The 27,804-nt window shown below is 37.2% G+C and overlaps 1 protein-coding gene across 2 annotated transcripts; it reads right to left on the reverse strand.

Moving 5' to 3' along the window:
• LOC132103312 (centrosomal protein of 85 kDa-like) lies at nucleotides 1-27,575 on the reverse strand. 2 transcript variants are annotated; one of them, XM_059508311.1, is made up of 14 exons: nucleotides 27,437-27,575; nucleotides 26,571-26,625; nucleotides 26,354-26,476; nucleotides 10,986-11,710; nucleotides 9,253-9,383; nucleotides 9,060-9,177; nucleotides 8,786-8,971; nucleotides 6,697-6,849; nucleotides 3,400-3,554; nucleotides 3,164-3,281; nucleotides 2,984-3,034; nucleotides 1,450-1,557; nucleotides 1,115-1,355; nucleotides 1-389 (listed from the first exon to the last, which is right to left on the reverse strand). In XM_059508311.1, the coding sequence occupies exons 2-14, from the start codon at nucleotides 26,608-26,610 to the stop codon at nucleotides 235-237; spliced, it is 2,304 nt and encodes a 767-aa protein (XP_059364294.1). In that variant the 5' UTR covers nucleotides 26,611-26,625; nucleotides 27,437-27,575; the 3' UTR covers nucleotides 1-234. The 2 variants fall into 2 exon arrangements, with proteins under 2 accessions (XP_059364294.1, XP_059364295.1); XM_059508312.1 differs by lacking the exons at nucleotides 26,354-26,476; nucleotides 26,571-26,625; nucleotides 27,437-27,575 and adding an exon at nucleotides 20,353-20,569.
• Nucleotides 27,576-27,804: the final 229 nt, after the last annotated feature.

A 27,804-nucleotide genomic window follows, 5' to 3' on the forward strand; every position in this document is an offset into this window, starting at 1 on the left:
ACATTCCCAAATACATGGAAAGGTTTAAATTAAATAATTATCTTTCCACAGCACACAAAGTCAGCAAAATCTTATGAAACCTTGTGTATAAAAATAGCCTTCTGGTTTGCGAGATTACAGTGTCCTTAGTGTTGCTAATCGTTCATGAAGAAGGTTTGTAGTGGATTGTAGTGTCTTTAAAGGCATTTGTGATGTGGAGTTACCCTCAGTGAGCACAAGCCGTACTGTCTGAGCTCACTGAGTGATGCAGTTTTCTCCCATATCCTGAGCATAGCGGTCAGAGACTATGGTTCTCAGTTCCTCGACGTCTCGACGGAGCTGCTGAGCTTCCTGCAGCTTCTTCTGCAGCCCCTCGGGGCTCAGCCATTCCTCCCACTGCTCTCCTGCAGGTGCTGCAGACAAACAGAGACACGGCGTCAGTCACTGCTGATAATGGCCACAACACAGAGAACACAACAAAGCTGCTATATGGAGTGCCTATGACAGTATGGTAAAAACTACTGCCCTGTAATCACTACAGCAACTACAAATCAACCAAGTGATTTAATCAAATTAAATATTCTTAATGAAAACATTACATTTTTGTTACATTTAGATTTAATTTTAACTTCTACTGTGATAAACTCTTGCAATAAACATTTTGATTTAAATGTTAATCTAACATATATATATATATATATATATATATATATATATATATATATATATATTTTTTTTTTTTATGAAAATGGTTTGTAAAAAAAAAGAAAGAAAAGCCATTAAAGAGCAAATAGATATATAATAAATATTGAAGGCTGAACATAATTGTTTTGCCTTATTTTATTGAAAAGAGAAAAGAATATAAAGCAAGTGTACACAATCACCAATACACATGCTAGAATTTAACTGTTATGTGGATGATAACGAGACTGTGAGGGACACACTACAGACTTTACAATGATACATACTGTATAAAAGGTAGTATTAGCATTTTTTTGTTTTGTTTTTTCAAAACATCTTTCAAAACTGTTGTCTACTGAATTTTTACTACTGGGAGTTTTTCACTACTGAATTCTTTTCTGCTATATATCTGAAGGCATGCTAGCCTTCTTTACAGCATGTTGACAGCAGAGAGTGCACTTACATGCAATGCCGAGCAGCATGGAGAGGTTTGGGTCATGACCTTGAGCCCGCTGGGTGAGGATGTTGCAGAGGGAGCGGAGGTCACACAGACAGGCGGCCATCTCTCCATACAGTTTCTGGGTGAGCCTGGCTCCCACAGGGAGCAAACCGGGACCACATTGCACCTCCTCACCCTGAAGACGCTCTTGAAGCGTCAGATTACGTTCCATCAGTTCCTGGTTCTGCACTGAGAGCTGAAGTATGAACACGTGCACACCGTCAGTTCTCATGTGTGCTATGAAAACACAAAGGCTAAGAGCTGAACATGCATTACTGTTAACTACTAACCTCTTTCATAGCAGTGCGTAACTGCAGCAGACTCTCCTCTTTCTCTGCCGCCTCCTCTCTAAGAGCCTGACTACTGCACTCTTCCTGAGAGAGATGCTCCTCCAGACTCTAAGGCAACACACACAAAATATTAATTGCTGTAAACTTCAACTGCTTTTGGTGCAAGACACTTTGACTATCATTTTAAGAGGTAAAGCACATGCTCTAAGTGTTGAACCTTAATATATAGACTTTTTCTGTACTAAAATCATATCAGGTGTTCCTAAAGAAGCTTCCTACATTAAAGAAGGTGTTTGTCAAGATTCTTCACCTCCTAGATACTACTGAAAGTACATTGCTGAGGACTTGATCATACAATATGATGCCTGGCTCATAGTGATGGGGATTTACTTAAATTACACCTAATTACAGTCTTCAAGTTCAGATTCAAAATGGGTTCCATTTAAAAGAAAGAAAAAAGTACTGGAACAGAATGATTTTTATGATGTTTGTTTCCATTAACAGTTCAACAGTTCCACAATTTTTCAACCTACACTAGGGGTCAGTCTTTTTTCATTTAACAATTTTTATTAACTTTCTATTAAACCATGTAACATTTTTACAGCAAATATTGGACCAAATGTATACAAGCAAATTATGACTGTGTTATACAAATATTAATCCTTATGAAGATACCCCCCACCCCATCCATCCCAGTTTGGCCCTTTAAAGATCTCTCCAGGAACGATTGTCTATTGAAGTGGTGGTCTGACTAAGGATTGCAGAAGCAGCAGGGGTCAGGTTCTTTTTTGGTTAAAGAATGCATTAAATTGATCAAAAGTGACAGTGAAACACATTTTGCTGTAGGTGGCTGTATAATAACAATACTGGTTTTTGAGCTTTCTATTCATCAGACTCCTGAAAAAACTATATCACGGTTTATACAAAAATATTAAGCAACACAACGCTTTTCAACTTTGATGATAATAATAAATGTTTCCTGAGCAGCAAATCAGCATATTAGAATGATTTCTGAAGATCATGTGACACTGAAGACTGGAGTAATGATGCTGAACATTCAGCTTTGCATCACAGGAATAAAATTACATTTTAAAATATAACCAGCATGGTCCGATTTGCAAACAAATTACTTAAGTTGTTTTTAATTAAACTCATGAGCTTTCCATTTAAATCATTCTTCTGAGTCATTACTGAATATAGCTTATATTTTGGCTTGGATAAAAATTAGTTTTGTCTTTGTGCTAGTCAGAAGATGATGATTGGCCCTGCTCAATCTTGGCTAATACCACAGTTTCTTTCCATTAAACTAAAACTGTATAGCTCAAACAGGAGAGCATGGCACTATCAACACCAAGGTCATAGGTTTGATTCCCAGGGAATGCAGGATCAAATGTATACCTTCAGTATAACACTTCGGATTAAAGTGTCTGCCAAATGAAAAAATGTTGTGTAAATTTAGTTTAATAAAAAAAATGTAAATGCACCAGCTAAACAAATGAAACGAAAATGAATAAAAACTGAATGTAGTCTTTACCCTGATCTGTGAGCCAAGCTGCTCCATTATCCTGAGTTGCTTTTCAATGACCTAAAAAAATAAAGATTCATTCAGATAGCACCTTAAAATATTTGCACAGAATGTATATTCATCAACAGGCAGAGCCCTGCTTTAACACTATTAATTTAGCGTTATTGAAAATCACCGGGGAAAAAAAACCTTTTTGAGTCGCAGATGCTCATCTTTCAAGGTAGTGTTTTCTTCTTGTAGCTTCTCTCTGTCAAGAGAAGGCAACCTCACTCCGTCCTCAAGGCTCTCCTGCACTCTGTTCTGAAGACTAAACACAAAGCAAATCAAACAATATTAGACCCCACATACTTGGCAATGCTTCAAAACCTAATCAGTAGACATTGTGTCTTTTTGTGCAAGTGGATCTTGCATGTTTTTTTTCCTACCTGGTGACTGTTGAAAGCAGTTCTCTCTCCTTGTGTCTCTGTTCTTCCAGTTGGGTTTCTTTGTTGCGCACAGCACTGCGGGCTTCCTCCAGTTGGGCTTCCAGGTCTCTGATGGAGGCTTGCAACTGGGCTGCCCTCTCTTCTGCCTCCTCCAGCTGCAACACAACAATATAACTGCATAATAACTGAGGACTGAGAATAAAAGCTGCTAAATTTTTTACAAATGTTGTTAAAATTAATCTCTTACTTACTTAATTAATCTGCTCACTATGACGGCATTTATTTTAATACATTTACATGTTTTTCTATTTTAAAATGTAATTTATTCCTGTGATGGCAAACTGAATTTACAACAGCCATTACACCAGTCTTTAGTGTCACATGATCTTTCAGAAATTATTACTTTGATTACTTTGTGCTCAAGAAGCATTTATTATTATTGTCAATGTTGAAAAAATTTTTTTGTGGAAACCGGGATACATTTTTTTAGGATTCTCTGAATAATAGAATGTTTCAAAAAACAGCATTTATTCAAAATAATTTTTGAGAACACATTTGTAACATTATAAAAGTGTTAAATGTCACTTTTCAGTAATTGATAGCACCTTTTTGGAATAAATGTATTATTTAAAAAAAATCTTGTACTAAAAAAAAAAAAAAAAAATCTCTAAAACCAATCTTATTGATTTTATTAAAAGGAATTTCAAAAAGGATAAATAATAATTAAATGGATAAATTATTTTAATTGAAACAAAACATCAGATTTTTAGGTGAAAAAAAAAAAAAAAAAAAAAAAGCCCTTTTGCAAACAGAGCAATGTCTTGGAGAAGAGGCATAGAGAGCTTGGGATTTTTTGAGCCAACAGAGTAAGGAGAGGGTCACTTTGAAATAAAGAATACAACTAGAGCAGATGTGTGATATACGGGTGCAGTGGAGGCTATAATAGTGTCTGGCAATACAACTAGAGGTCGACCGATATATCGGGCCGATATTTGTCATTTTTTAATATATCGGCATCGGCCGATATGCGTGTTTAGTAGCGCCGATTTAAAAGTCAGGCACGTCGGCGGGCAGCCCCGTGTTATTGGTGCGGTGGAAAGTGCTGCTGCAGCAGCATGTGAAGCACCCCAAGCCAAAAGTTTTGGAAGATTCAACAACAGTCCTGGGAGATAAAGGTAGTCAGAGAATTTCACTCTGTAAATGGGGTGGAGAAGTTTACAGCTCTAACAAACACTGCAGCGTGACGTTACCAAAGTAAACTGTCTCTGACGTTACTCCGCCCCGCTCACAGACAGCAGCGTGCTCGGAGAGACAGCTGTGCTGGAGCTGCCCAGAACGGTGAATCACATTTGTTCGGAAGCATGGTTTGATGCAGACAATAACCAGTTTTCCATCCAACTCATTTGTATTTAGGGATGTCAATATTCGATCATTTCCATGATCGATCGTCGTTTAAATTAATTACCTTAATGCTGCAAAATGCGTCTGCAGCGGTATTATTATGTGCAAAAGCCACTTGGAAAAAAAGCTTTCTCACCCGAATTAAAGGGGTTTTAGTCTGAATAAAATGCTAGTAGCAGGACTATAAAATGAATAGATGTGATTATGATCATTTGATAAAATGAAGAGAGCGCGCCATACGTTGGAGATCATTTTACTTAGTTGACTGTTTCCTGTCAAGGAAGACCGCTGAATGCGCCTCTTTAAATGGTTTCGTGGTGCTTGTTGTTGTATTTTAAAACGCAACTGCAATGTTTTCAAATGACACACTATAGTAGTGGTGCAACGGATCATTATTGATAAATATCTTCGGCTCGGCACACACGTGACCCCCGGATTGATTTATGAAAAAAAAAAAAAGTTGCGCATGTTCAGTCCACACTCAGTGGTAATGGGCGAGCGGAGGAACGGAGGAGCTTGAACGCCCCGCGCATTTTGGATTCCCTGTCAGATATAATGATGAAGGAAAGAGGTTAGAGTGAAAATATTGTGCCAGATCTTTATGAACTATCCCGAGCATCCTCTGTTGCGCACACGACAGAAGGGTGGACGTCCAGGGGGACGGAGAGCTCTGTGACCATAACTGCTCACTTCATCACAGCACACTGGAAAATGAGAAGTCGGGCTATTATGTTAAAAAGAAGATATTATGTGCACTTTAAGTTGATTTCATATATATTTTAATTTAATAATTTAATGTTAATTAAAAAAAGACAAAACGTATGTTTATTTGTCTTGGCCTTTTTTTTTTCTTTTTTTGCTGATCCGAAAAATTATCCGATCCATACGAGGACGAGCGAGCGCGGGTTTGACTAGATGTATTTGGAGGTTATTGCTCACGTCTCGTTCTGCACATATCCAAATGTTTCCATATTCGCAATGTATCTAAATGTTAAACTATAATATTTTTTATTTATTTAATGTAAACTAGACTATAAAGATCCTCTTCACATGAGCAAAAACGTCCTCGGCATAACAGCAGAGTGGACCGGTATACTACGGTCTATTTAAACTGACCAGTGTAACCTTTTAAATGTTTGGTTGACTGTACTTTATTTTAATAATGCACAGACTGCGATGTAAGTTTGAAATTAGAATGCACTTTAGATGTTCTGTGTCATTTATACCAAACACAAATGTTGCTGGTTGCTAGTGTGTTTGCAGCACTACTGTTATTTTTTTTTATATATATTTATTTTTTTATATTTTTCAGGTTTAATTGATTTTTATTTCTAAAATTGTATTTATTTAAATGTATATTTAAGTTTACATTTATGTTTCAACAAACTTGAACAATTCTTACTGATAAATGCTCTAAAACTTTAATGCAAATGATTTACATACATACATACATACATACACATATACATATATATATATATATATAACCTGTTTTATATATTTAATACTTGGTCAGTTTATTGATTTTGTTTGGTTAACTTTGGATACATTTTTTATTTTAATACCGTGCAGTGCACAAAATTAAGATTCGAGAGATTGTTCAAGTCAGTGCTCAATAAACGATGATAAGTTTAGAAATGTTGTGCATGCACTTATTATAAGCATTTCATTTTAGCATGCAAATGAAGGGGAAAACTTCAAGATATCGGCCCTAAAAATCGGCAGCACATATCGGCCATCGGCTGACCCTGACCTCTAAACATCGGCTATAGAAAAACCCATATCGGTCGATCTCTAAATACAACACAAGAGAGGCATCTCAAGCTGAGCATTATGAGCAATTGCTGTGAATCCACAGGTTTTGTTTTGTTGGCTGGCCATCAGAGTGCGCCGTACCTTTTTGTGCTGGGCCTCGTAGTCTTGCATGGTGGGAAGGTCAGCAAGATATCGCTCGAGCGTCTCAATCTGCTGCTGTTTTTCTCTGTTCTGCTCTGACTCCTTCTGACACTTCTTTTTCAAGCTGTTAATGTGCTTGTCTCGACTTCGGATCTTTGTAGTAAACAGCAACAAGTTCAGTGAGATTCTGGTCATATGTGGTTGAGTGCAGGTGCATCTCAATAAATTAGAATGTCGCAGAAAAGTTACATTATTTCAGTAATTCAACTCAAATTTGTGATTTCAAATTGTGCAACTATTAAATAATGTTTTTGGTTCTTTTAATTGTGATGGTTTTGGCTCACATTTAACAAAACCCCACCAATTCACTATCTCAACAAATTAGAATACTTTAGAAGACCAAAAAAAAAAAAAACATTTTTAGGTGACATTTTGTTGGCCTTCTGGAAAGCATGTTCATTTACTGTACTCAATACTTGGTAGGGGCTGCTTTTGCTTTAATTACTGCCTCAATTCAGCGTGGCATGGAGGTGATCAGTTTGTGGCACTGCTGAGGTGGTCTGGAAGCCCAGGTTTCTTTGACAGTGACCTTCAGCTCATCTGTACTTTTTGGTCTCTTGTTTCTCATTTTCCTCTTGACAATACCCCATAGATTCTCTAAGGGGTTAATTTCTGGTGAGTTTGCTGGCCAGTCAAGCACACCAACACCATGGTCATTTAACCAACTTTTGGTGCTTTTGGCAGCGTGGGCAGGTGTCAAATCCTGCTGGAAAATGAAATCAGCATCTTCAAAAAGCTGGTCAGCAGAAGGAAGCATGAAGTACTCCAAAACTTCTTGGTAAACGGGTGCAGTGACTTTTGTTTTCAAAAAACACAATAGACCAACACCAGCAGATGACATTGCACCCCACCAACACCAATGCATCTTTTTCACTTCTGTTAAAATGATAGTTCACCCAAAAATGAAAATTGTCATAATTTATTCCAGTTTTTCCAAATTCTGTCCTTGATTCAAATTTCTCATAAGCTTAATTGATTTGGTCTAAAGAGACAATAATTAATGATTATTTTAATTTGAAAACTACATATAAAATAGCTGGTAACTACAGTTTGGCTAAAATTATTGACAAAGTACTGACTAAAAAGCAATGACTTTTTGTCGACTAAAACTATGAAAGACTCAAATGACTAAAATGTGACTAAGACTATTAAGCATTTTCGTCTCAAGATTAAGACTAAATCAAAAATGCCTGCCAAAATTAACACTGCACCCCAAATCATCACAGACCGTGGAAACTTAACACTGGACTTCAAGCAACTTAAACTTGCTACAAATCTTGCTCTCATCTGAAAAGAGGACTTTGGACCACTGCACAACAGTCCAGTTCTTCTCCTTAGCCCAGGTAAGACACCTCTGACACTGTCTCTGGTTCAGCAAATTCCTTGACATGTTTGTGTGTGGTGGCTCTTGATGCCTTGACCCAAGCCTCGGTCCATTCCTTGTGAAGTTCACTCACATTCTTGAACCAATTTTGCTTGCCAATCCTCATAAGGCTAAGGTTCTTTCAGTTGGTTGTGCATCTTTTTCTTCCACACTTTTTCCTTGCACTCAACTTTCTGTTAACATGCTTGGATACAGCACTCTGTGAACAGCCAGCTTCTTTGGCAATGAATGTTTGTGGCTTACCCTCCATTGTGAAGGGTGTCAATGATTGTCTTCTGGACAACTGTCAGATCAGCAGTCTTCCCCATGATTGTGTAGCCTAGTGAACCAAACTAAGAGACCATTATGAAGGCTCAGGAAACCTTTGCAGATGTTTTGAGTTGATTAGCTGATTGGCATGTCACCATATTCTAATTTGTTGAGATTGTGAATTGGTGTTTTTTTTTTTTTTTTTAAATGTGAGCCAAAATCACCACAATTAAAAGAACCAAAGACTACAACTACTTCAATCTGTGCACCCTGAATTTATTTAATACACAAGTTTACAATTTGAGTTGAATTACTGAAATAAATTAACTTTTCCAAGATATTCTAATTTATTGAGATGCACCTTTATGTCCCATGTTGAAGCTTGAATATGCTCACCCTCTCCTCTTGTTTCTTTAGCTCTTCTGCATGTTTTTCACTGCTCTCTTTTAAGACCTCATTCAGACGTTGCGTCTCTGCTTCCACTGCACCCAGTCTGCGGTCCTCTTCTAGCTTCTCCTTGGTATAGCAGTCACTGCGCTCTGCGAACTGGGCTCGCAAAAAAGCATTTTCCCGCTGGGCTTCCTATCCCACACAGAAGAAAAAGAGGGACAACTTAAAGAGATGTTTTGATACAGTGCAGGGAAAAGGCTGTGTGTGCATGTGTGCTAACCTGCAGTCTTAACAGACACACATCAGTGTAAGGGCCTCCACGTCCCATGACGGCACTGTGCACCTGTAACTCACTCTCTCTGAGACGCTGTTCCAGCAGCGACATTTGCTGCTTCTGTCTACAATGTACAAGTTACTACATTAAGTTAATGTTTAGAATCTTACTAAAGATGCTTCTGAAAACTTGTCATTACCTTTCAATGGTAAGTTCTTTCTCTTTTAGCAAGTTCTCATTGGCTTTAATGACAGCATCCCACTTGCTGTTCTCCGTGTAAGAGGTTGCTGGATGGAGAGATGAATACGGTCCATTTCCTCCTGTCATTAACTGCAATAAAAAAAAAACATTGGTGAGGAAGTATGAACTCTTATTTAAAATGGGTATAAAAACATTATCGGGCAAAGAATGATTAGTCTATTTTAACTTTAAAATCCACATGAAATTGTATTTGCAACCCATTTTTCAATAATATATGGCATGTCCAATTGACGCTGAATATTAAACATGAAGAACAATGTAGGGCAGATCTTCCTGTTAATCAAAAGTGCATGGAACAATTTGTAGTACCATTACAAACCCATGCAGCGATGTCATGAAGCTGACAGCATAATTGCAATTTGCAGCATGAAGAACAGGGCAATTTGCAGTCAGTATATGTGGTGCTGTTTCAGTGTTTGGTCATAACAGTTATGAATGTAGTTTATCATTATCATTGTGGTAGTCCATTTATTTATATTTGTCTCTCAAACAAATTAACAGCAGTACATGTTCCATCTCTGCAATGATTCCTTTTTGAGAAACAGTAATAAAGCGACTTAGCTAAATAAACATGGAAAACATGTAAGAAACTACAGACTGCCTGACCCAGATTACACTCCAAAACACATGTTAGATTATGCTCACTGCCCAAAATGTCTTAATTATTTTAGAGAAGAAAGTCAACAGTTATGTTGTTCCTGCACCATTTGGTCTGATCACATACTGAGCAAATGGTCATCAATTATAGGACTGGTTATGGGAAACGTCGCAGACATTGGGGTGTCTGGACTTCATTAACATACAGACCACAGCTATAGAGGGGTGGTAAATTGTAACAGGATAAAAGGTTTGTTTAGGATGTTCAGGGTTCATTACGACTGAGGCGTTACATGTATTTTGTTCATTCTACTCTGCGGTCAACTTCATTGAGATCTTCAATGTCCTCAACATTTCTTAAAATTAATATTTCATTTCTTTTCAAAATTGTGCAAATAATATCAGTATTTTAAAAATCAAGATAGCAGAAAAAAGCAGAATCAGCACTCTAATTTTGTATCCGTTCACCTTCAGTTATTAATGTTGCAAAATTAGCCTAAATTATTGATTGATAAACATCAATTGATTAACTTTTTTATTCTGGCTGCACTGCATATGTAACTAAAAACTAAAGTTTTTTTTAACAGGTAGAGCATTATATATCACCTACTACAATCAGTGTTTGTTAATAAAATAAAATAAAAACACTACAAAAATATTCATCAATCATTCATTTAACAAAGCTGAGATAAATATTATATGAAAAAATCCAAGACTAAAAATCCTCTGCAACTAACTGAAATAAAAAAATATATATATTAAAACTGAAATAAAAAATGAATTTAAGCTAAATATTGTTATTTAAAAAGAAACTACTAAAAATGACAAAAGCATAAAATGAAAATATAAATAGCCAATCCAAAGCATTAAAAAACAGTAGATAACACTGACTAAATTTTGACAAAAGATCACTGTCTATTTTCGGAACAGCATGCACTGATGAATCATGCACAATAAAATCAGCAACATGTGTTGAATTGAATAAAGTTAACTCTAATTTCATGCTTTAGAAGTATGATTCATGATTACATAACGGTTCCCTTTTCCTTTCTTGTATGCAGCAGGGCACCTAACCTGCATTTGGTTCACCTGTAGCCGCAGAATCTCGAGTTTCTGCTTCTGCTGCTGCCAGCTGGCCAGTTCACAACAGCGTTGCTGCAGAAGTGGATCATATGCTCCTGTGCTGGCCTGGTCCCCCAGGAGAGCCCGAGTCTGCAGGCCCTGAGGTACCGAAAACACCCTGGCAGAGACACCGGACCCTGGATGAATGTTCCTTTGGCCATATGGGTCTACGGCACAGGTGAGGCCTGCCCTAGCCTCTGGTAGGACTTTATAGGTCTGTTCTACCAAGCCTGTATTGTCCACAAGCCGGGTCATCTGCAGCTGCTGTCGTACATCATGGCAAAGTCCCCCAAGCAGAGCCGACTGATTAAGCGTTGGCTCCATGGCAGGTACATCAAACTTCTGGGCTTCATCCAGCCGCGTCTGATCTCCAGAGGGGAAGAGCGAGTGATCGAAGCCATTAACTAGGCTGCGGTATCGGCTCAAGCTGTCAGGCTTGACCACAGTTGCATCTAAATTTCCTTCGTGCTGAGCGTCCAGGTTGGGGGAGGATGCAGATTTGAGGAGGGATGACTTGGAGCTGGAAGAGCTGGAGGATGCCTGGGCCTCTTCAGAAGCACGTGGCTTGAGCTTGGAGGCCAGAGCTCCGGCCGTGGAGGGCATGACACGGGCAGTCGGGATGGGGATCTGACTGCGGATGGGCTGGAAAGAGGGACTGCTACTAGTGCTGCAGATATCTAGAATAAAACAGGAATGTTTTAAATGATCAATAGGCTGAAATAATAATAAAGTGTCTGTCCTAAGGAAAAGTCTATTTTCAACCAAATATATTTGAAAAAGTGGGACAGTAATGGCATTTTTTTATGTTTATTTAAACTTTTAGTTTATTAAAGCAATAAGCCCCAAGCAGCAGTGGTTTGCAGTAGAGCTGAAACAACGAATCGATTTAATCGATAAAAATCGATTATTAAAATAGTTGTCAACTAATTTAGTCATCGATTCGTTGCTAAATAACTTTTATTTGCCGTAAGCGGCTCATTTCGTGCATATTTCAAATCTGCGGTGATCAAAGTGTGGCAGTAATGAGCCACCGGAGGTTTTACTCAGCCAGTACAGCAGGAGAAGTAGCGAATAGCCAATAGCTGGCCTCGTTTTATGTCACGTGCTTCCCGAACAGCGTCTCTGCAGCATTTAGCGGGATGTGGGAGACTGGGGGTGCTTCTCAATATCCCTCCTCGTCTCCTCTCTCCTCCGTCCTCTATCCTATGACCCGGAAACCGATCGAGCTCAGCCATCTTGAAGGACATCTCAATTCTCTAATTGCACCGCGAGGAGTCGAGGATCGGGGAGTGAGGAGGCTTCCAGAGGAGTCATGAGCGAGGATACACAGGTGCATCCTATGCGGAAGAGTTTTATCGACTAAAACGTGACGCACGTATAAATTCTCCTCCCCCTTCACATCGGTCACAATAATTTTGATTTCTACTTTACTTTTGCAGTTTATATAAACCACACACCTCGCATATTTCAACAGGGTATCTTTCTTTATTATTATTTATTATGAATTTCTTAAATAAACAAATTTCAACAACATGAGGGCAGATCCTCTGAGCGCTGCTGATGACGCAACGAAGTGACGCTCGAGTGATCAAGGATTCCAATGTGTAAAAAAAGCTTTCATTCGATCCCTCCGTCCTCGCGTCTTTTCCTTGCAGCCTTCCCTCGCATCCTACAGGGGGCGGAGCTGAGACGCGAGGAAAGGAAGCGAGGAGAGGAAACGAGGATGCACAAATAAGAATTGAGAAGCACCCTGGGAGTACTTTACTTTGAGCCTTCAAAAAAGAAGAGTAACCTGTAAACTCTGCACTACTGAACTGTTTAAGGGGACGTTCACATATTGCGTCTTTTGCGCGCTCAAGTTCGTTATTTCCAACACCGCACCGCATCGAGTTAAAAACATCTCAACTTTTCAGAATGCTGCAAGCGCATCGCGGGTCATGTGACAAGAACTAACCAATCAGCTTCATCCTTTCCCGTAACAACGTTAAAAGCTCAGTCAAGATGAAAGGAACAGCTGATCATAGTTGTATATGGATTTCCATTTTGAAATAAATTTAGTAGCAGAGCTACTGCAAGCGATTTTTTGAGCTGCAAATCCATTTATCCTTTGCTGAAATTTCCGCGTCTTCAAGGAGAGAACACGTCATGGTTGCTTAGCAAAGGCAGACGCCTCAGGGGCGCTTCTGCACGAGCGCTTTGGAAAGGAGGAGAAAGCGGCGCGCCTAGCGTTTTCCACGCGTTTTTAGGCACGATATGTGAACGGCCCCTAAGTCTTTTATTTGTGCAGATTCTCCAGTACAATGTTGTTTGCAAATGTTTAGTCGTAAAAGCTGATAACATTGCTTTTTAACAGTTAACATTTAAAGCTTTACAAACATGTTCTATGATCAGTTTGTCGTTTACCAGTTCAAAATTCAGTCGTGCAGCCTAATTATGACTGAATGAGAGAGGTAAATGTTTAAAGATATTTGAAATGCACTTTTTTTCTAAGTATTCACTGCTCTTTTTCACACAGCAGGTTTTTTGTGTGTGACTGTCCAATTTTTTTTTCTGGACAACCTTCTGATGGATTTTACTTTAAATTGTGAGTTCCATTAAGGTTTCATGCCACTGGCACTTTATTCGAAGGATTGTTTACAATTTCACAGCAAAAGCTATAAAGCTGTTTTCCAGTAAATAATAAAATACAATGCACTGCAATTTTATTCTGTTTTATCCTTATTCTTCGTGAAAATATGTTCTGAAAGATTCCTTAATAAGCTTCGTTCGGGATGTTAAACTACTTTAGGAGGTCTAAGGACTGACATGGTGAAAACATTATTTTAAATCTCCTTGTGAAATTTGCTAGAGTATGGGTCAGTGTTCTGATTGCAGAAGAGTTCGACAAAGGATTACTAACACAATAAAACAACTCCAGGTATATTTTTGATGAGGATATGACAGTGCAAAATGGTTAAAATCTCTTAATCTATGCTGAAGGATAAAGACCATTTATTAATAATTTACTTGGGGGAAAAAATGGAAAAAACTAAAATATAAAGTACATAAACCGATTAATCGTAAAAATAATCGACAGATTAATCGATTATCAAAATAATCGTTAGTTGCAGCCCTAGTTTGCAGTGAATTTATAACAGCTAAGGGGTTTTTGGGCACTCCCGCGAAGCACTTAAAACTCCCTTAGCTGTTATAAATTCACTTTAAACCATGACTTCCCGGGGCTTATCGCTTTTATAAAACAATTATTCAATATACGTAGTTAGGTGTCACAGAATAAAACAGAGCAAATAAAGTGTTTGATATAAATATAAAAACAGTAATCTTCCACCAAACAATGTAGTCCCTTAGAAACAGTTGTGGTTCCAACAAAGTTGTTTTAGTGCAACACAGAAGTAAACAAAGGTGGTAAACATACACTACATATGTTTGTAGTGTAATTTACTCAATCAGCGTAAACTCAGCCAAAGACTATAGAATACCCAAGACGTTTTGAATGGGGAAAAATGCAACGCTCAATATGGACGCTCAATCGCAGGAAGCCCCGCCTTCTAAATGAAAGAGCCAATCGCTAATCGGTAAAGACATTGCATTACTGCAGCTGCAGTTAGAAATGTCCCGGTTGCTATAGAAACAGTCAGCATTCTAAGATGTTCTCTTAGGGCTGCGCATGCAAACTTACATTACATTTAATCATTTAGCTGACGCTTTTATCCAAAGCGACTTACAAATGAGAACAATAGAAGTAGTCAGGGCAACAAGAGAACAACAACAGTATACAAGTGCCATGACAAGTCTCAGTTAGTCTAGTATAGAACGCATAGGTAGGTTTTTAAAAGACAAGAAAAGGAAAAGTGCTAGTGTTAGTTGGTTAAGTGCAGGCGAAAAAGATGAGTCTTTAGCTGTTTCTTGAAAATGAGTAAAGACTCAGCTGTACGAATTGAGATGGGGAGGTCATTCCACCAGCTGGGCACAGTCCAGGAAAAGGTCCGTGAGAGTGATTTTGAACTTCTTTGGGATGGTACCACAAGGCGTCCTTCACTTGCAGAGCGCAAACTTCTGGAGGGCACATAAGATTTAACCAATGAGTTTAGGTAAGTTGGTGCCGTGCCAGTGGTCATCTTGTAGGCTAGCATCAGAACCTTGAATTTGATGCGAGCAGCTACTGGTAGCCAGTGTAACCTGATGAGGAGAGGAGTAACGTGAGCTTTTTTTGGCTCATTGAAGACAACCCTCGCTGCTGCATTCTGGATCAATTGCAGAGGCTTGACAGTACATGCAGGAAGGCCCGCCAGGAGAGCATTACAATAGTCCAGTCTGGAGAGAACAAGAGCTTGGACAAGAAGTTGGGTGGCTTGCTCTGACAGGAAGGGTCTAATCTTCCTAATGTTGTATAAGGCAAACCTGCAGGACCGGGTAGTTGTAGCAATGTGGTCTGTGAAGCTTAACTGATGATCCATCACAACTCCTAGGTTTCTAGCTGTCCTCGAAGGAGTAATGGTTGATGAGCCCAGCTGTATAGAGAAGTTGTGATGAAGCAATGGGTTAGCTGGAATCACCAGGAGTTCTGTCTTCGTAAGGTTAAGCTGAAGGTGATGGTCATTCATCCAGCTAGAGATGTCACTCAGACAGGCTGAAATGCGAGCAGCTACCGTCGGGTCATCTGGTTGGAATGAGAGGTAGAGTTGGGTGTCATCAGCGTAGCAGTGATAAGAAAAGCCATGCTTCTGAATGACAGATCCTAATGATGTCATGTAGATTGAGAAGAGAAGTGGTCCCAAGTACTGAGCCTTGAGGAACCCCAGTAGCAAGGTGGTGTGACTTTGAAACATCACCCCTCCAAGACACACTGAAGGATCTGTCAGAGGTAGGACTTAACCCACAGGAGTGCTGTTCCAGAGATGCCCATCTTTCTGAGGGTGGACAGGAGAATCTGGTGATTAACAGTGTCAAAAGCAGCAGAAAGGTCCAGTAAGATGAGTACCGAGGATTTTGAAGCTGCTCTTGCTAGTCGCAGGGCTTCAGTAACCGAGAGCAGAGCAGTCTCAGTTGAGTGGCCACTTTTGAGGCCAGATTGGTTGCTGTCCAGGAGGTTGTTCTGTACAAGGAACATAGAAAACTGGTTGAACACAGCTCGCTCAAGTGTCTTTGCAATGAATGGAAGAAGGGATACCGGTCTGTAGTTTTCAAGAAGCGCTGGATTTAGAGAACTTGCTGATCTAGCCTGAGAAATAAGCTTTTTATAACGCTATTTGAGTAAAAGTAACAACATTTATGACACAGTTGTTGTCAGATTTCTTTGGTGATTTCAAATATGAAACTTAATCCTAAGCTTTATTGAACAGTTTTGGAGAATTTGGTGTTTGCCCATTCAAAGAGATCGGAGCTGCACTTGAATGCCCAAGAGGCATTTCAAAGATGGCCGCCGAGTGACATGACTTGTCTTAACCCTTGTGGATTGTTCAAATTCACTACCCTTTCGAGTTGTTCGGGATGAAAACATCCACTCAATTAAACTGCTGTTCATATTTATTTTCTTTTTTTTTTTTTTTGCATAAATCTGTTAAATCAACCTCAGTCCTGATCAAAACTACCAAATGTTTTTAAAAAATCCAAGATTTTAGCTCTTTAATTGCCAAGTTCATAAATGATGTCACTGATTTGGGGGGGGGGGCACACAAAATGACTTATTTTCAATATAAAAGTAATTGTGGCTGGATTTTTTTTTTTACTTTTTATAATAGTCTTGGGCATGTCAAAGATTAGTAGCAACATTGGCTTTGATGCATTTTTAGTTTTTGTGCAACATTAGATTTAATTTTTTTCTACCCAATTTGTTCTTGGTGGCTGTTTTTTCCCCACTGACTTCCATTATAACGACATTTTTTGATTGCAAAGCCATGACACATTGTAATCATGCATTCTTGATTGTTTGTGGTTTTCCCTTTTGGGAAGAGGTAAAATTTATTAATTTTACAGTTGATCACTAGGTGGGACCATTAACCCTTTAGATAGGCCTGTGCAAAAAAAGGCTTAGTTTCTGGCTTGTATATGGAGTTATATGGAGTATAACAGCAAATTATAGTGTTTGTGTGTGTGTGAGATTCTTGATTGTTGGTGGTTTTCCCTGTTGGGAAGAGGTAACATTTGTTATTTTTACAGTTGATCACTAGGTGGGACCATTAACCATTTAGATAGGCCTGTGCAAAAAAAGCTTAGTTTCTGACTTGTATATGAAGCTATATGGAGTATAACAGCATATTATATTGAGTGTGTATGTGTGTGTGTGTGTGTGTGTGAGAAAGAGAGAGTGTGTGTGAGAGAGACCTTTGCGCACTTACCTTAATTTATTTCAGAAAATCACAATGTACACCTCAGCTCTTAGAACTACATGGAGTAAACAAAAGTGTATTTATGCACCTGCTGCCTTTTAATGGTGGTGAAAGTATTCGGTTGTTAAGTGATGATGTAAGAAGCGATGTTTCCGGGTCCAGGCCTCAACTCGCTTCACTTGAGAATATGACCTCAGCAGCCGTTTATGAGCACTGTTTATTCATATTGATAATTTAAGTTGAACGCTTCCAAACTTACGATATACACTACAGTCTCTGTGCTCACAGCGTCCCAAACATTTTTTATATTTATATTTTCATTGTCTGGCTATCTGGTACTTCGGTATGGAGTTAAAGGTTAATATTATAACTTTTTGCTAGTATTCTATCACATTGTGAGTTTATATTAGCACCTTTTGTTGTTTTCTCATGGTAACTGATAGAGAGTTTGGACACGGAAGCGCTGCTATGTAACGTCACACTTAACAAGCGAATAGACTAAACAAAAGCAAAGTACGTGGATTTAAACACTTGCATGCCATCGTGCTGGATATTTAATGGTGGGAAGAGCAGCAAGCAACACAAGAAAGGGCTTGACTTGTACCAAAGTTTTAGAAATGATTATGTAGCGTGACCCCTCCAGCGAGCTGCAGCTTATTTGAAGTTGGTATTGCATTTTGGTTCATAATACATTATGTTCATAAATTTGATGCGAAATAGATTTTTTTTACAGGATTTTAAGGTTTTACATTGGCTTTACCATCAAGAAAAGAGGAGCATTTCACATATAGGCCATCTGTACTTTTCACCATCAAAAGGAAGCAGGTGCATAAACACACTTCTTTTTTTATTGTTTACTCTATGTAGTTCTGAGAGCATGAGGTGCATAATTTGATTTTTTCAGATACTGTACATCAAGGTAAGTGCACAAAGGTCTCGCTCACGCCCTCTCTTTCTCTCTCTCTCTCTCTCTCTCTCTCTATCACACACACACACACACACACACACACATTATAATTTGCTATTATACTCCATATAACTCCATACAAGCCAGAAACTAAGCCATTTTTTGCACAGGCCTATCTAAAGGGTTAATGGTCCCACCTAGTGATCAACTGTAAAAAATAACAAATGTTACCTCTTCCCAACAGGGAAAACCACCAACAATCAAGAATCTCACACACGCACACAAACACTATCATTTGCTGTTATACTCCATATAACTCCATATACAAGCCAGAAACCAAACCTTTTTTTGCACAGGCCTATTTAAAGGGTTAATGGTCCCACCTAGTGATCAACTGTAAAAATATTTTTTTTTACCTCTTCCCAAAAGTGAAAACCACAAACAATCAAGAATGCATGATTATATGGTGTCATGGCTTTGCAATCAAAAAATGTCGTTATAATGGAAGTCAATGGGGCAAAAACAGCCACCAACAACAAATTAGGGAGAAAAAATTTAAATCTAATGCTGCACAAACACTAACAATGTATCAAAGCCAATCTTGTTACTAATCTTTGACATGCCCAAGACTGTGATAAAAGGTAAAAAAAATCCAGTCCACAATCACGTTTTATATTGAAAATATGTAATTTTCTGTGTGTTTTTTTCCCAAATCAGTGACATCATTTATGAACTTGGTAATTAAAAAGTTAAAATCTTGAAATTTTAAAAAAAAAATTGGTAGTTTTGATCAGGACTGAGGTTGATTAATAGATTTATGCAAAAAAAAAAAATGAAAAAAATATTTATCTGATACATTTTTACAGCAGTTTAATTTAGTGGATGTTTTCATCCACAAACTTCCCGAAAGGGTAGTGAATTTGCCCACAGAGTACCGTTGAGTTTTTGAAAAATGTCAAAGCATTTTCCCAAAATATGGGTCAAAATAAGATTTGTCACCAAAACATTCCATTAGCTCAAACACAGAGAAAGTTGTGGCCAAAATAAGACTCAACTTTACCCCCTAGTGGACGAAAACGTCCCCAACAAATCACAAAGATTAAAGAGACTTTAACTCGGCACACCTGAAACGACGATATGTGCATGGGAACAAAATCAAACAGTTTAATCAAAAATCAATAAGTTGCTCATTCTTAAACTTGATTAAATGCAACGTTTTGGTCCACTGACCTTCATCAGGCAAATGATACAAAAAATAAAAATAAATAATCGCATTTGCCTGATGAAGGTCAGTGGACCGAAATGTTGCATTTAATTAAGTTTAAGAATTAGCAAGTATTAATGGTGTGCAGGTTCGTTACTTATTTTTGATTAAACTTTAGTGTAATTTACAACAGCTTCGAATGCGGCTGAACTAATCAGAATCAAGGACCAGAACTATTTGTTTTATAATTAAATATTTTTATAAACTGGAGGCAACTGGAATTATTAATATTATATAGATATTAAGTAAGTAATATTTCAAATGTATATAAAGATATTCCCTTGGAAATTACATGAAAAGCATGTAAAATGAAAAAGAAAACCTGTAAAAATGTAATTAAAAGAAAAGAAAATGAAATAGAAAAGTAAAAGAAAATTATGTAAAAGAAAAGGAAATAAAAGAACAAGTATAAGAAAATTAAATGAAATTTATAAAATTTCATTTACACTTTAAAATTATTCAAATAAAATTTAAAATAAAATTTAAAGAAAATTAAAGTCAAGTAAATTAAAAGTAAAATAAAAAGTACAAAAAATACAAAATAAAAATGAAACAAACAAAATAACATAAAATAACATATATTCATCACAAAATGAAAAAGCATATTACATACATGCATACATACATACATATAAAGGCTTTTCCATTTTAATCCACTGTTAGGTCATAATCCTATCCAAATTATATAGACATTATACAACAGCAAAAAGCAGACTATGTAAATTAGCCAATTGTCCCGTTCTAGCCAAAAGAAATAATTAATCCTAGCTAGTTCTAACATTTAACGCACACCAAATCATAGAAAGAAATGGTACTCACCTTCCTATTAGTAAAAGAGATACCAAATGATAACATTTTCATACACTAAAGAACGGTGAGGCATAAAAAACATGTCCTCCCAATGCATCTTCAGTAAGTGACAGACAAACTACTGATTTTAAAACACACCCACTCCGTCTGCCAGAACTCGTCCTTCAAATTAACGTCAAGCTCAGGCAAGGTGAGTGTACCTGCTATGAGAGTTTGTTCTCCTACAGCTCTGTTAGCGCAGGAGTGTGTACACACCGAAAGGTTAGCAGTATTTATAGAGTACTCTCATGTTACACTGTGAGGTGTCTGTGTGTGGGACTCCTGCTTTAACCACACAGCTCACCTCTCTCACACACACACATACTTAATACTGTAATACTGCTGAAGTGCCATTAAACAAATTCCTCAATACAACAATTAAATAAACACCTAAATCAAGTGGAGATGTCAAGATGCAGGCAGCAGTAGGAGGGTCTGCCCTGGGGGTGTCTCTATTGAACATCTGCTAAGGACAGGTTCAAACTATTCTTTGGGTAGAAGAAAGATTCTTGGAGCACTGAGAGGCTTTCTGCCATTACATGAAACACCCAGAACAAAACAAAGCCATCACCACCACAACACAGAAGCCCACAGACAACCAACCATATATTTATAACTGCTAAAATGAAACGGCTGCCAAGATGTTCTGTGCTGCCACCGTTTTGTCGGTTTTAAAACCAAATAAAGTTGTTTTATTAGTGTGTCTTAGTTGATAGGTGCCCAAAACTGTATGTAGGAAAACTCAATAGACTTTATTACTATTACTACGGTAACTTATCTGAGAGTAGTTTCATGGTAACAACAACAAAAATGGCAGTGGTCGACTGAACTGAGTTTTTCAATAACGATAAAATATTTGAATACTGAACTTTTCAGACATCTATGATCACTCAATAAGGATTTTAAAGTCAATTTAAAAATAAATTTTTATATACACATGCTGTTTAATATTTGTAGGGCTGTGTTATGTTTTAAAATACATTTTAAAATACAGCAAGGATGCCTTAAAATGATCGAAAGTGACAGTAGAGACAGTTACAAAAAAACCTATTTCAAATAAATGCTTTTCTTTTCGTCAAAAAAATTAAAAATAAAATAGAAATGTTTCTTGAGCACCAAATTGCCATTACTATTACTTTATCTTTGATCGAATAAATGCAACCTTAGTGAGGATAAAAGATTAATTTCAAAATCATGAAAAGAAAAAAAAAAATCCCAGTAGCAGCATATTTGATTACCATAGGAGGTACAAAAAAACCTACATTTGAACAATTCTAAAAACATTTCAGGTTTCCCATGACCATTCAATTTAATAATAGCAAACAACAGTTCAACAAAGCCAACATAAGCACATATGTTTCGAATGGACAGCACATTCTGTACAAATCTATGGCAATCAACATAAACCAGCTCTTTAGTACAGCTAATCTTTGTGCTTTACATGTTTAACAAGGCAGAGAGAAGGAAACCAGAAGACCAGGATCAGAGTTTCCATTCGATCCTCCAGGTCAGGCCCTCCTAATGAGACCCCCATCAGTGGAAGTGCAACACCTCCTGAAGCAATCTATGGTATGGAATATCATATCCTCCTCCAAATATCATAGGAGTTCCAGAACTATGAGCACATCTCCATGACTAAAAATATGACAGCTTAATCTAAAAACAGCCAGCAGGATGTTAATGTCTGTTCTAAAAAAAGGGTTCTCTTTAAAACCATTGCCTGTTGGTCAAACAAAAATACAAAACGATCCATGATATCTGAAGATTAATATACATACAGGTGTCTACATGGGAAGTCACAATTGATGTTGGGTTCCATTCACTTCTCTTTATATATATATATATATTAGTGTTGTCAAAAGACCCGGTACTTCGGTACCAAGTCGGTACTAAAAAAATGAAAATGTCACGGTACCAGGTTTCTGTAAGTACCGGTGGTACCGAGGTCCCGTTCAAACCTGGTTCTTGACGCACAGCGCTATGATTTCCGCGAAGCAGAAGACGCGGACGGAATCACAAAATTCAGTCATGAAAATGAAACTTACATTTTAATATGGACAGTCTAAGAATTTGTCAAAGTTAGCATAAATTAATCAAATCAAATCTCCATATGGACCAGTATTTTTAAATGTTAAGCCGCAAAAGTTGGTTGAAATCTGAATCCTGCATGTTCTGCGTGTCTCTGTGTGAATGAATGAATGGCAGAGACGTGCGGGTTTGTTTACTACATAGCAACCCTCTAAATTGCGAGTACGCCACTCGCATATGCTACTAAATCTTCCTTCTGGCGACTAAATGATTTCTAATATTAGCCAATGGCTAATAAATTCTCAGATTGTACTTGCCATTGTGTGAGTTAGAGGCTAAGTATAAGTTTAGCTCAGATATATGTTCACTCGCCCGAACACTCTCTGACTGAGCGCTTTAAAGTTTCACTCTCAGTCAGGCGATCTGTGTGATTCAGTTCATCTCAATGGATGCACAGCGCACCTGTGTTTAATGTACCTCTAGTGTGAAGGCGCACAGATCGCTGTCACTTTCTCTCACACACACGCAGAGACAGAGAGAGAGAATTGACGCAATACATTTAAACTACTCTTGGTTGTATTTTCCTGTCAAAATAGTGGCATATCTATGAAAATCTTCAGCTTTTAAGAAAAGCTGGGTTTTCCGATAACGTTAGTGTGTGGAGTTAATGCGCAAATGGCAATCTCATTGGCTGGCGCTCACCTATTATCGTTCGTTTTGATTTCAGCAAATCAATTCGAGCGAATGCACAAAACCTGATTAATATTCATGAATCCAGCAGCTAATTAATCCTTAGTAATCTTTAGTGTGTTTGTATAGTTCTTCTTATTAGAATTCGTATCAATATTATCTTATCAGTATTCTTGTTAGTTTTTCTGACCTCCTTTTTTTTTTTACAGAATCACTGAATGACAAAAAAGCACCACCACCATTCCAGTTAAAATGTTCAGTTCAATTGACTAATATGCATTTAAACATGGTTATCAAGTTTACTTCTAATTACTAAAGTTCTAATTATATATCAGTCTGGCGAGTAAACTAAAATATTTAATGGCCAATGGCGATTCAATTGCAGAGGTGTCCGTAGAGGGTTGCATAGACTGAAGCGCGTGACATTTGCAGTGATTTCAGCATCTTTCAGTGAAGTTTTCAGTGAAGTGTTCTGAGTCACTTCACAAGCATTTTACCGTTTCATTTGAGTAAAACCAGTGTCACTTTAAAGGTATTCACGGCAACCGGTCAAAATAAGTTCATTTTTACAAGAAGGCATTGTGCTAGAAATATTACTATTATTTAGTAGAATGTATGTGATACTGCTACTACTGTTTGAAAAATTAATCAAACTTTTTAAAGAAATAAATCACACAATATTTCTTCCATGTTTTAATTTTAATAGCAAATCCTTTATTTACCAAAAAATAGAATGTGTTCAAATTTCATTAATTAAAAGACAAATAAAATTTGGGTGAAACTTGTTTACTGTTTTTTGTATAATTGTATTACTTGTAAAAAAAATACTTTAATCACAATTTTAAATAAGTATAAAGAATGGCATTGGTTTTATTTTTATTTTTATTTTATTTTTTTTATTAGCATATTGTGTTTTGCTTTGGTACCGAAATTGGTACCGAGAACCGTGGATTTTCACTGGTATCGGTACCGAATACTGAAATTTTGGTACCGTGACAACACTAATATATATATACACACACACACACACACGCATACACACTAACATGACAATAGAATCTTCTGAAGATTTGTATCAATACAAGTCTGAGAGTATATTCACATGTAGAAAAATTAAAGAGCTAGCATGGTTTGTCATGGGAAACTAGAGTAAATGGTATATTTATCATTTTGAAATTATTACTTATAAAAGTTACAGGTATTAATATAATTTTCAAGGTTCCCAAACCTTTTGACTACTTAATTTCCTTTCTTTTTTTTGGATTTTCATGTTTTTATGATTTCTAGATAAAGATCCTCCTGCACTCAAATAAGAAAAATTAAAATCTTTATTCACTATAGAAATGTTCAAGACTGTTACATCATGTCATACTATACTAGAATACTGTAAAGTACTCTGGAAATTAGAGCTGAAATAACGAATCGATTTAATCGATTAAAATCGATTATTAAAATAGTTGTCAACTAATTTAGTCATCGATTCGTTGCTAAATAACTTTTATTTGCCGTAAGCGGCTCATTTCGTGCATATTTCAAATCTGCGGTGACCAAAGTGTGGCAGTAATGAGCCACCGGAGGTTTTACTCAGCCAGTACAGCAGGAGAAGTAGCGAATAGCCAATAGCTGGCCTTGTTTTATGTCACGTGCTTCCTGAACAGCGTCTCTGCAGCCATAGACATCTTATGATGTCTATGTCTGCAGCATTCAGCGTGATGTGGGAGTACTTTACTTTGAGCCTTCAAAAAAAGAAGAGTAACCTGTAAACTCTGCACTACTGCACTGTTTAAGGGGACGTTCACATATCGCGTCTTTTGCGCGCTCAAGTTCGTTATTTCCAACACCGCACCGCATCGAGTTAAAAACATTTCAACTTTTCAGAATGCAGCAACCGCACCGCGGGTCATGTGACAAGAACTAACCAATCAGCTTCATCCTTTCCCGTAACAACGTTAAAAGCTCAGTCAAGATGAAATGAACAGCTGATCATAGTTGTATATGGATTTCCATTTTGAAATAAATTTAGTAGCAGAGCTACTGCAAGCGATTTTTTGAGCTGCAAATCCATTTATCCTTTGCTGAAATTTCCGCGTCTTCAAGGAGAGAGCGCGTCATGGTTGCTTAGCAAAGGCAGACGCCTCAGGGGCGCTTCTGTGCGAGCGCTTTGGAAAGAAGGAGAAAGCGGTTCGCCTAGCGTTTTCCACACGTTTTTAGGCGCGATTTGTGAACGGCCCCTAAGACTTTCATTTGTGCAGATTCTCCAGTACAATGTTGTTTGCAAATGTTTAGTCATAAAAGTTGATAACATTGCTGTTTAACAGTTAACATTTAAAGCTTTACAAACATGTTCTGTGATCAGTTTGTCGTTTACCAGTTCAAAATTCAGTCGTGCAGCCTAATTATGACTGAATGAGAGAGGTAAATGTTTAAAGATATTTGAAATGCACTTTTTTTTCTAAGTATTATTCACTGCTCTTTTTCACACAGCAGGTTTTTTGTGTGTGTCCTATTTTTTTTTCTGGACAACCTTCTGATGGATTTTACCATCAGAAGTTCCATTCAGGTTTCATGCCATTGGCACTTTTTTTGAAGGATTGTTTACAATTTCACAGCATAAGCTATAAAGCTGTTTTCCAGTAAATAATAAAATACAATGCACTGCAATTTTATTCTGTTTTATCCTTATTCTTCGTGAAAATATGTTCTGAAAGATTCCTTAATAAGCTTTGTTCGGGATGTTAAACTACTTTAGGAGGTCTAAGGACTGACATGGTGAAAACATTATTTGAAATCTCCTTGTGAAATTTGCTAGAGTATGGGTCAGTGTTCTGATTGCAGAAGAGTTCGACAAAGGATTACTAACACAATAAAACAACTCCAGGTATATTTTTGATGAGGATATGACAGTGCAAAATGGTTAAAATCTCTTAAATCTATGCTGAATGATAAAGACCATTTATTAATAATTTACTTGGGGAAAAAATGGAAAAAACTAAAATATAAGTACATAAACCGATTAATTGATTAATCGTAAAAATAATAGACAGATTAATCGATTATCAAAATAATCGTTAGTTGCAGCCCTACTGGAAATTATATATATTCCATGCTTGCTCCATGAGTTGAAATCCCATTTTGTGCCTCACAAGACCACGGTTAAAATGGAGGGGCTGATGAGTTCTTTAATTCAGGTCTATTGCATGACAGACAGTCAAAACAGACAGTATCTGATTCTGAACACTCTCAGCGTTCTCACCTTCAGTGTAGTCAGAGGTACCCAGTCCTGTGTCCCCACTGTCCACTGTGTTGGGCCGCCATCCAAAACGGCTCTGGAACTTCTCTGACACAGCAGGTGTCAGCCATTCTGTGTCAGAGCATCCTAATGGAGTAGATAATGAACACATGATTTGACACTCGATTATGGTTATGAGGTACATAAAATATGCTTATCCTGGACTTCACTGGATTTGTACCTGCGAGTTTGGGGTTCTGGTATTTCTGTGAAGTGGTCATTCCTGTAGCAGTCACCTGTGGACAGGATTCATTAGTGAATTTAAAAAATTAAAGATTTAAAAAAATAAAATAAAAGACAACAGTATCAAAACACAAAAGTGTCTAGAAGCAAAAACTTTAAAGGTTTAGTTCACCCAAAAATGAAAATGATGTCATTAATGACTCACCCTCATGTTGCTCCAGTCCAAAGCCGTAAGACCTCCGTTCATCTTGGAGCGATTAATGACATCATTTTCATTTTTGGGTGAACTAACCATTTAATAGTATTACATAATAGTATTTGATCATTTATATTATATAATAATATAATATTAGAAAAATTACAAAATATTATTTTATCTAAATAAAAATGTAGAAAAGATTCAAAGATATTCACGGTTTAACGGTTTAAAAAAAATATCTTATTTGAAAAACCTACAGCAGAAAATATTTCCCAAAGCTTAGAGCTGCAATAGTTGACAAAGTTAACTATATTTTAGCTGGATTTTCTTAAGTGTAGGAGATTTAAAGCTCGTTTACCGAGAACAATGTAACGTTAATAAAGTTTCTTAAATTACAAAAGCCATTCCTATATAATTTCCTATATAGCCTAGTTTTCAAAACTTAATTGAACCACAACTAGAAAGAGAAACTGAGACCCTGATTAACAAGCCATTGAAGTAATTTAATTGTTCATATAATAACTTTTAAATGTTCATAATAACTTTATGAAACAAGCTCCACATAGGTTGCTACTTCAAGTAAACAAATTTACAGATAAGTTAGCTAACAAAAAGAGTTTAAAAGGTGAATAAAAAAGTAAACAACTCCACGAAATGTAACTTACCTGAACTCACGGGCTGAATGGGTCTTTACTAAAGAACCTACAGAAGCAACCGTGCGGTTCATTACCGGAGAAACGCTGACTGGTTGCCAACGTCAATAACACAGACACAAACAATCAAACTATAAGCGCCCTCGATCTTCTAATATACGCCGCAAACTTCACTGAAAATCGGGACTCTTTTATTTTCAACCGTTATTCTCTTCTTCCTCTGTGTTCTGATCGCGTGTCAGGTTGAGACAGCTAGCGCCCCCCGCCGCTTGATTAGTGAGCTGCAGGCGCAGACTCTACCTTCGTTTTTATTGATTAAAAGTTTTAAATTATTTGTGATCAAATTTCATATTAAAATTTCATATTCAAAGCCCTATTCA

This window comes from Carassius carassius, chromosome 24 (assembly GCF_963082965.1).
Source record: "Carassius carassius chromosome 24, fCarCar2.1, whole genome shotgun sequence".
NCBI classification, from domain to species: Eukaryota; Metazoa; Chordata; class Actinopteri; order Cypriniformes; family Cyprinidae; genus Carassius; species Carassius carassius.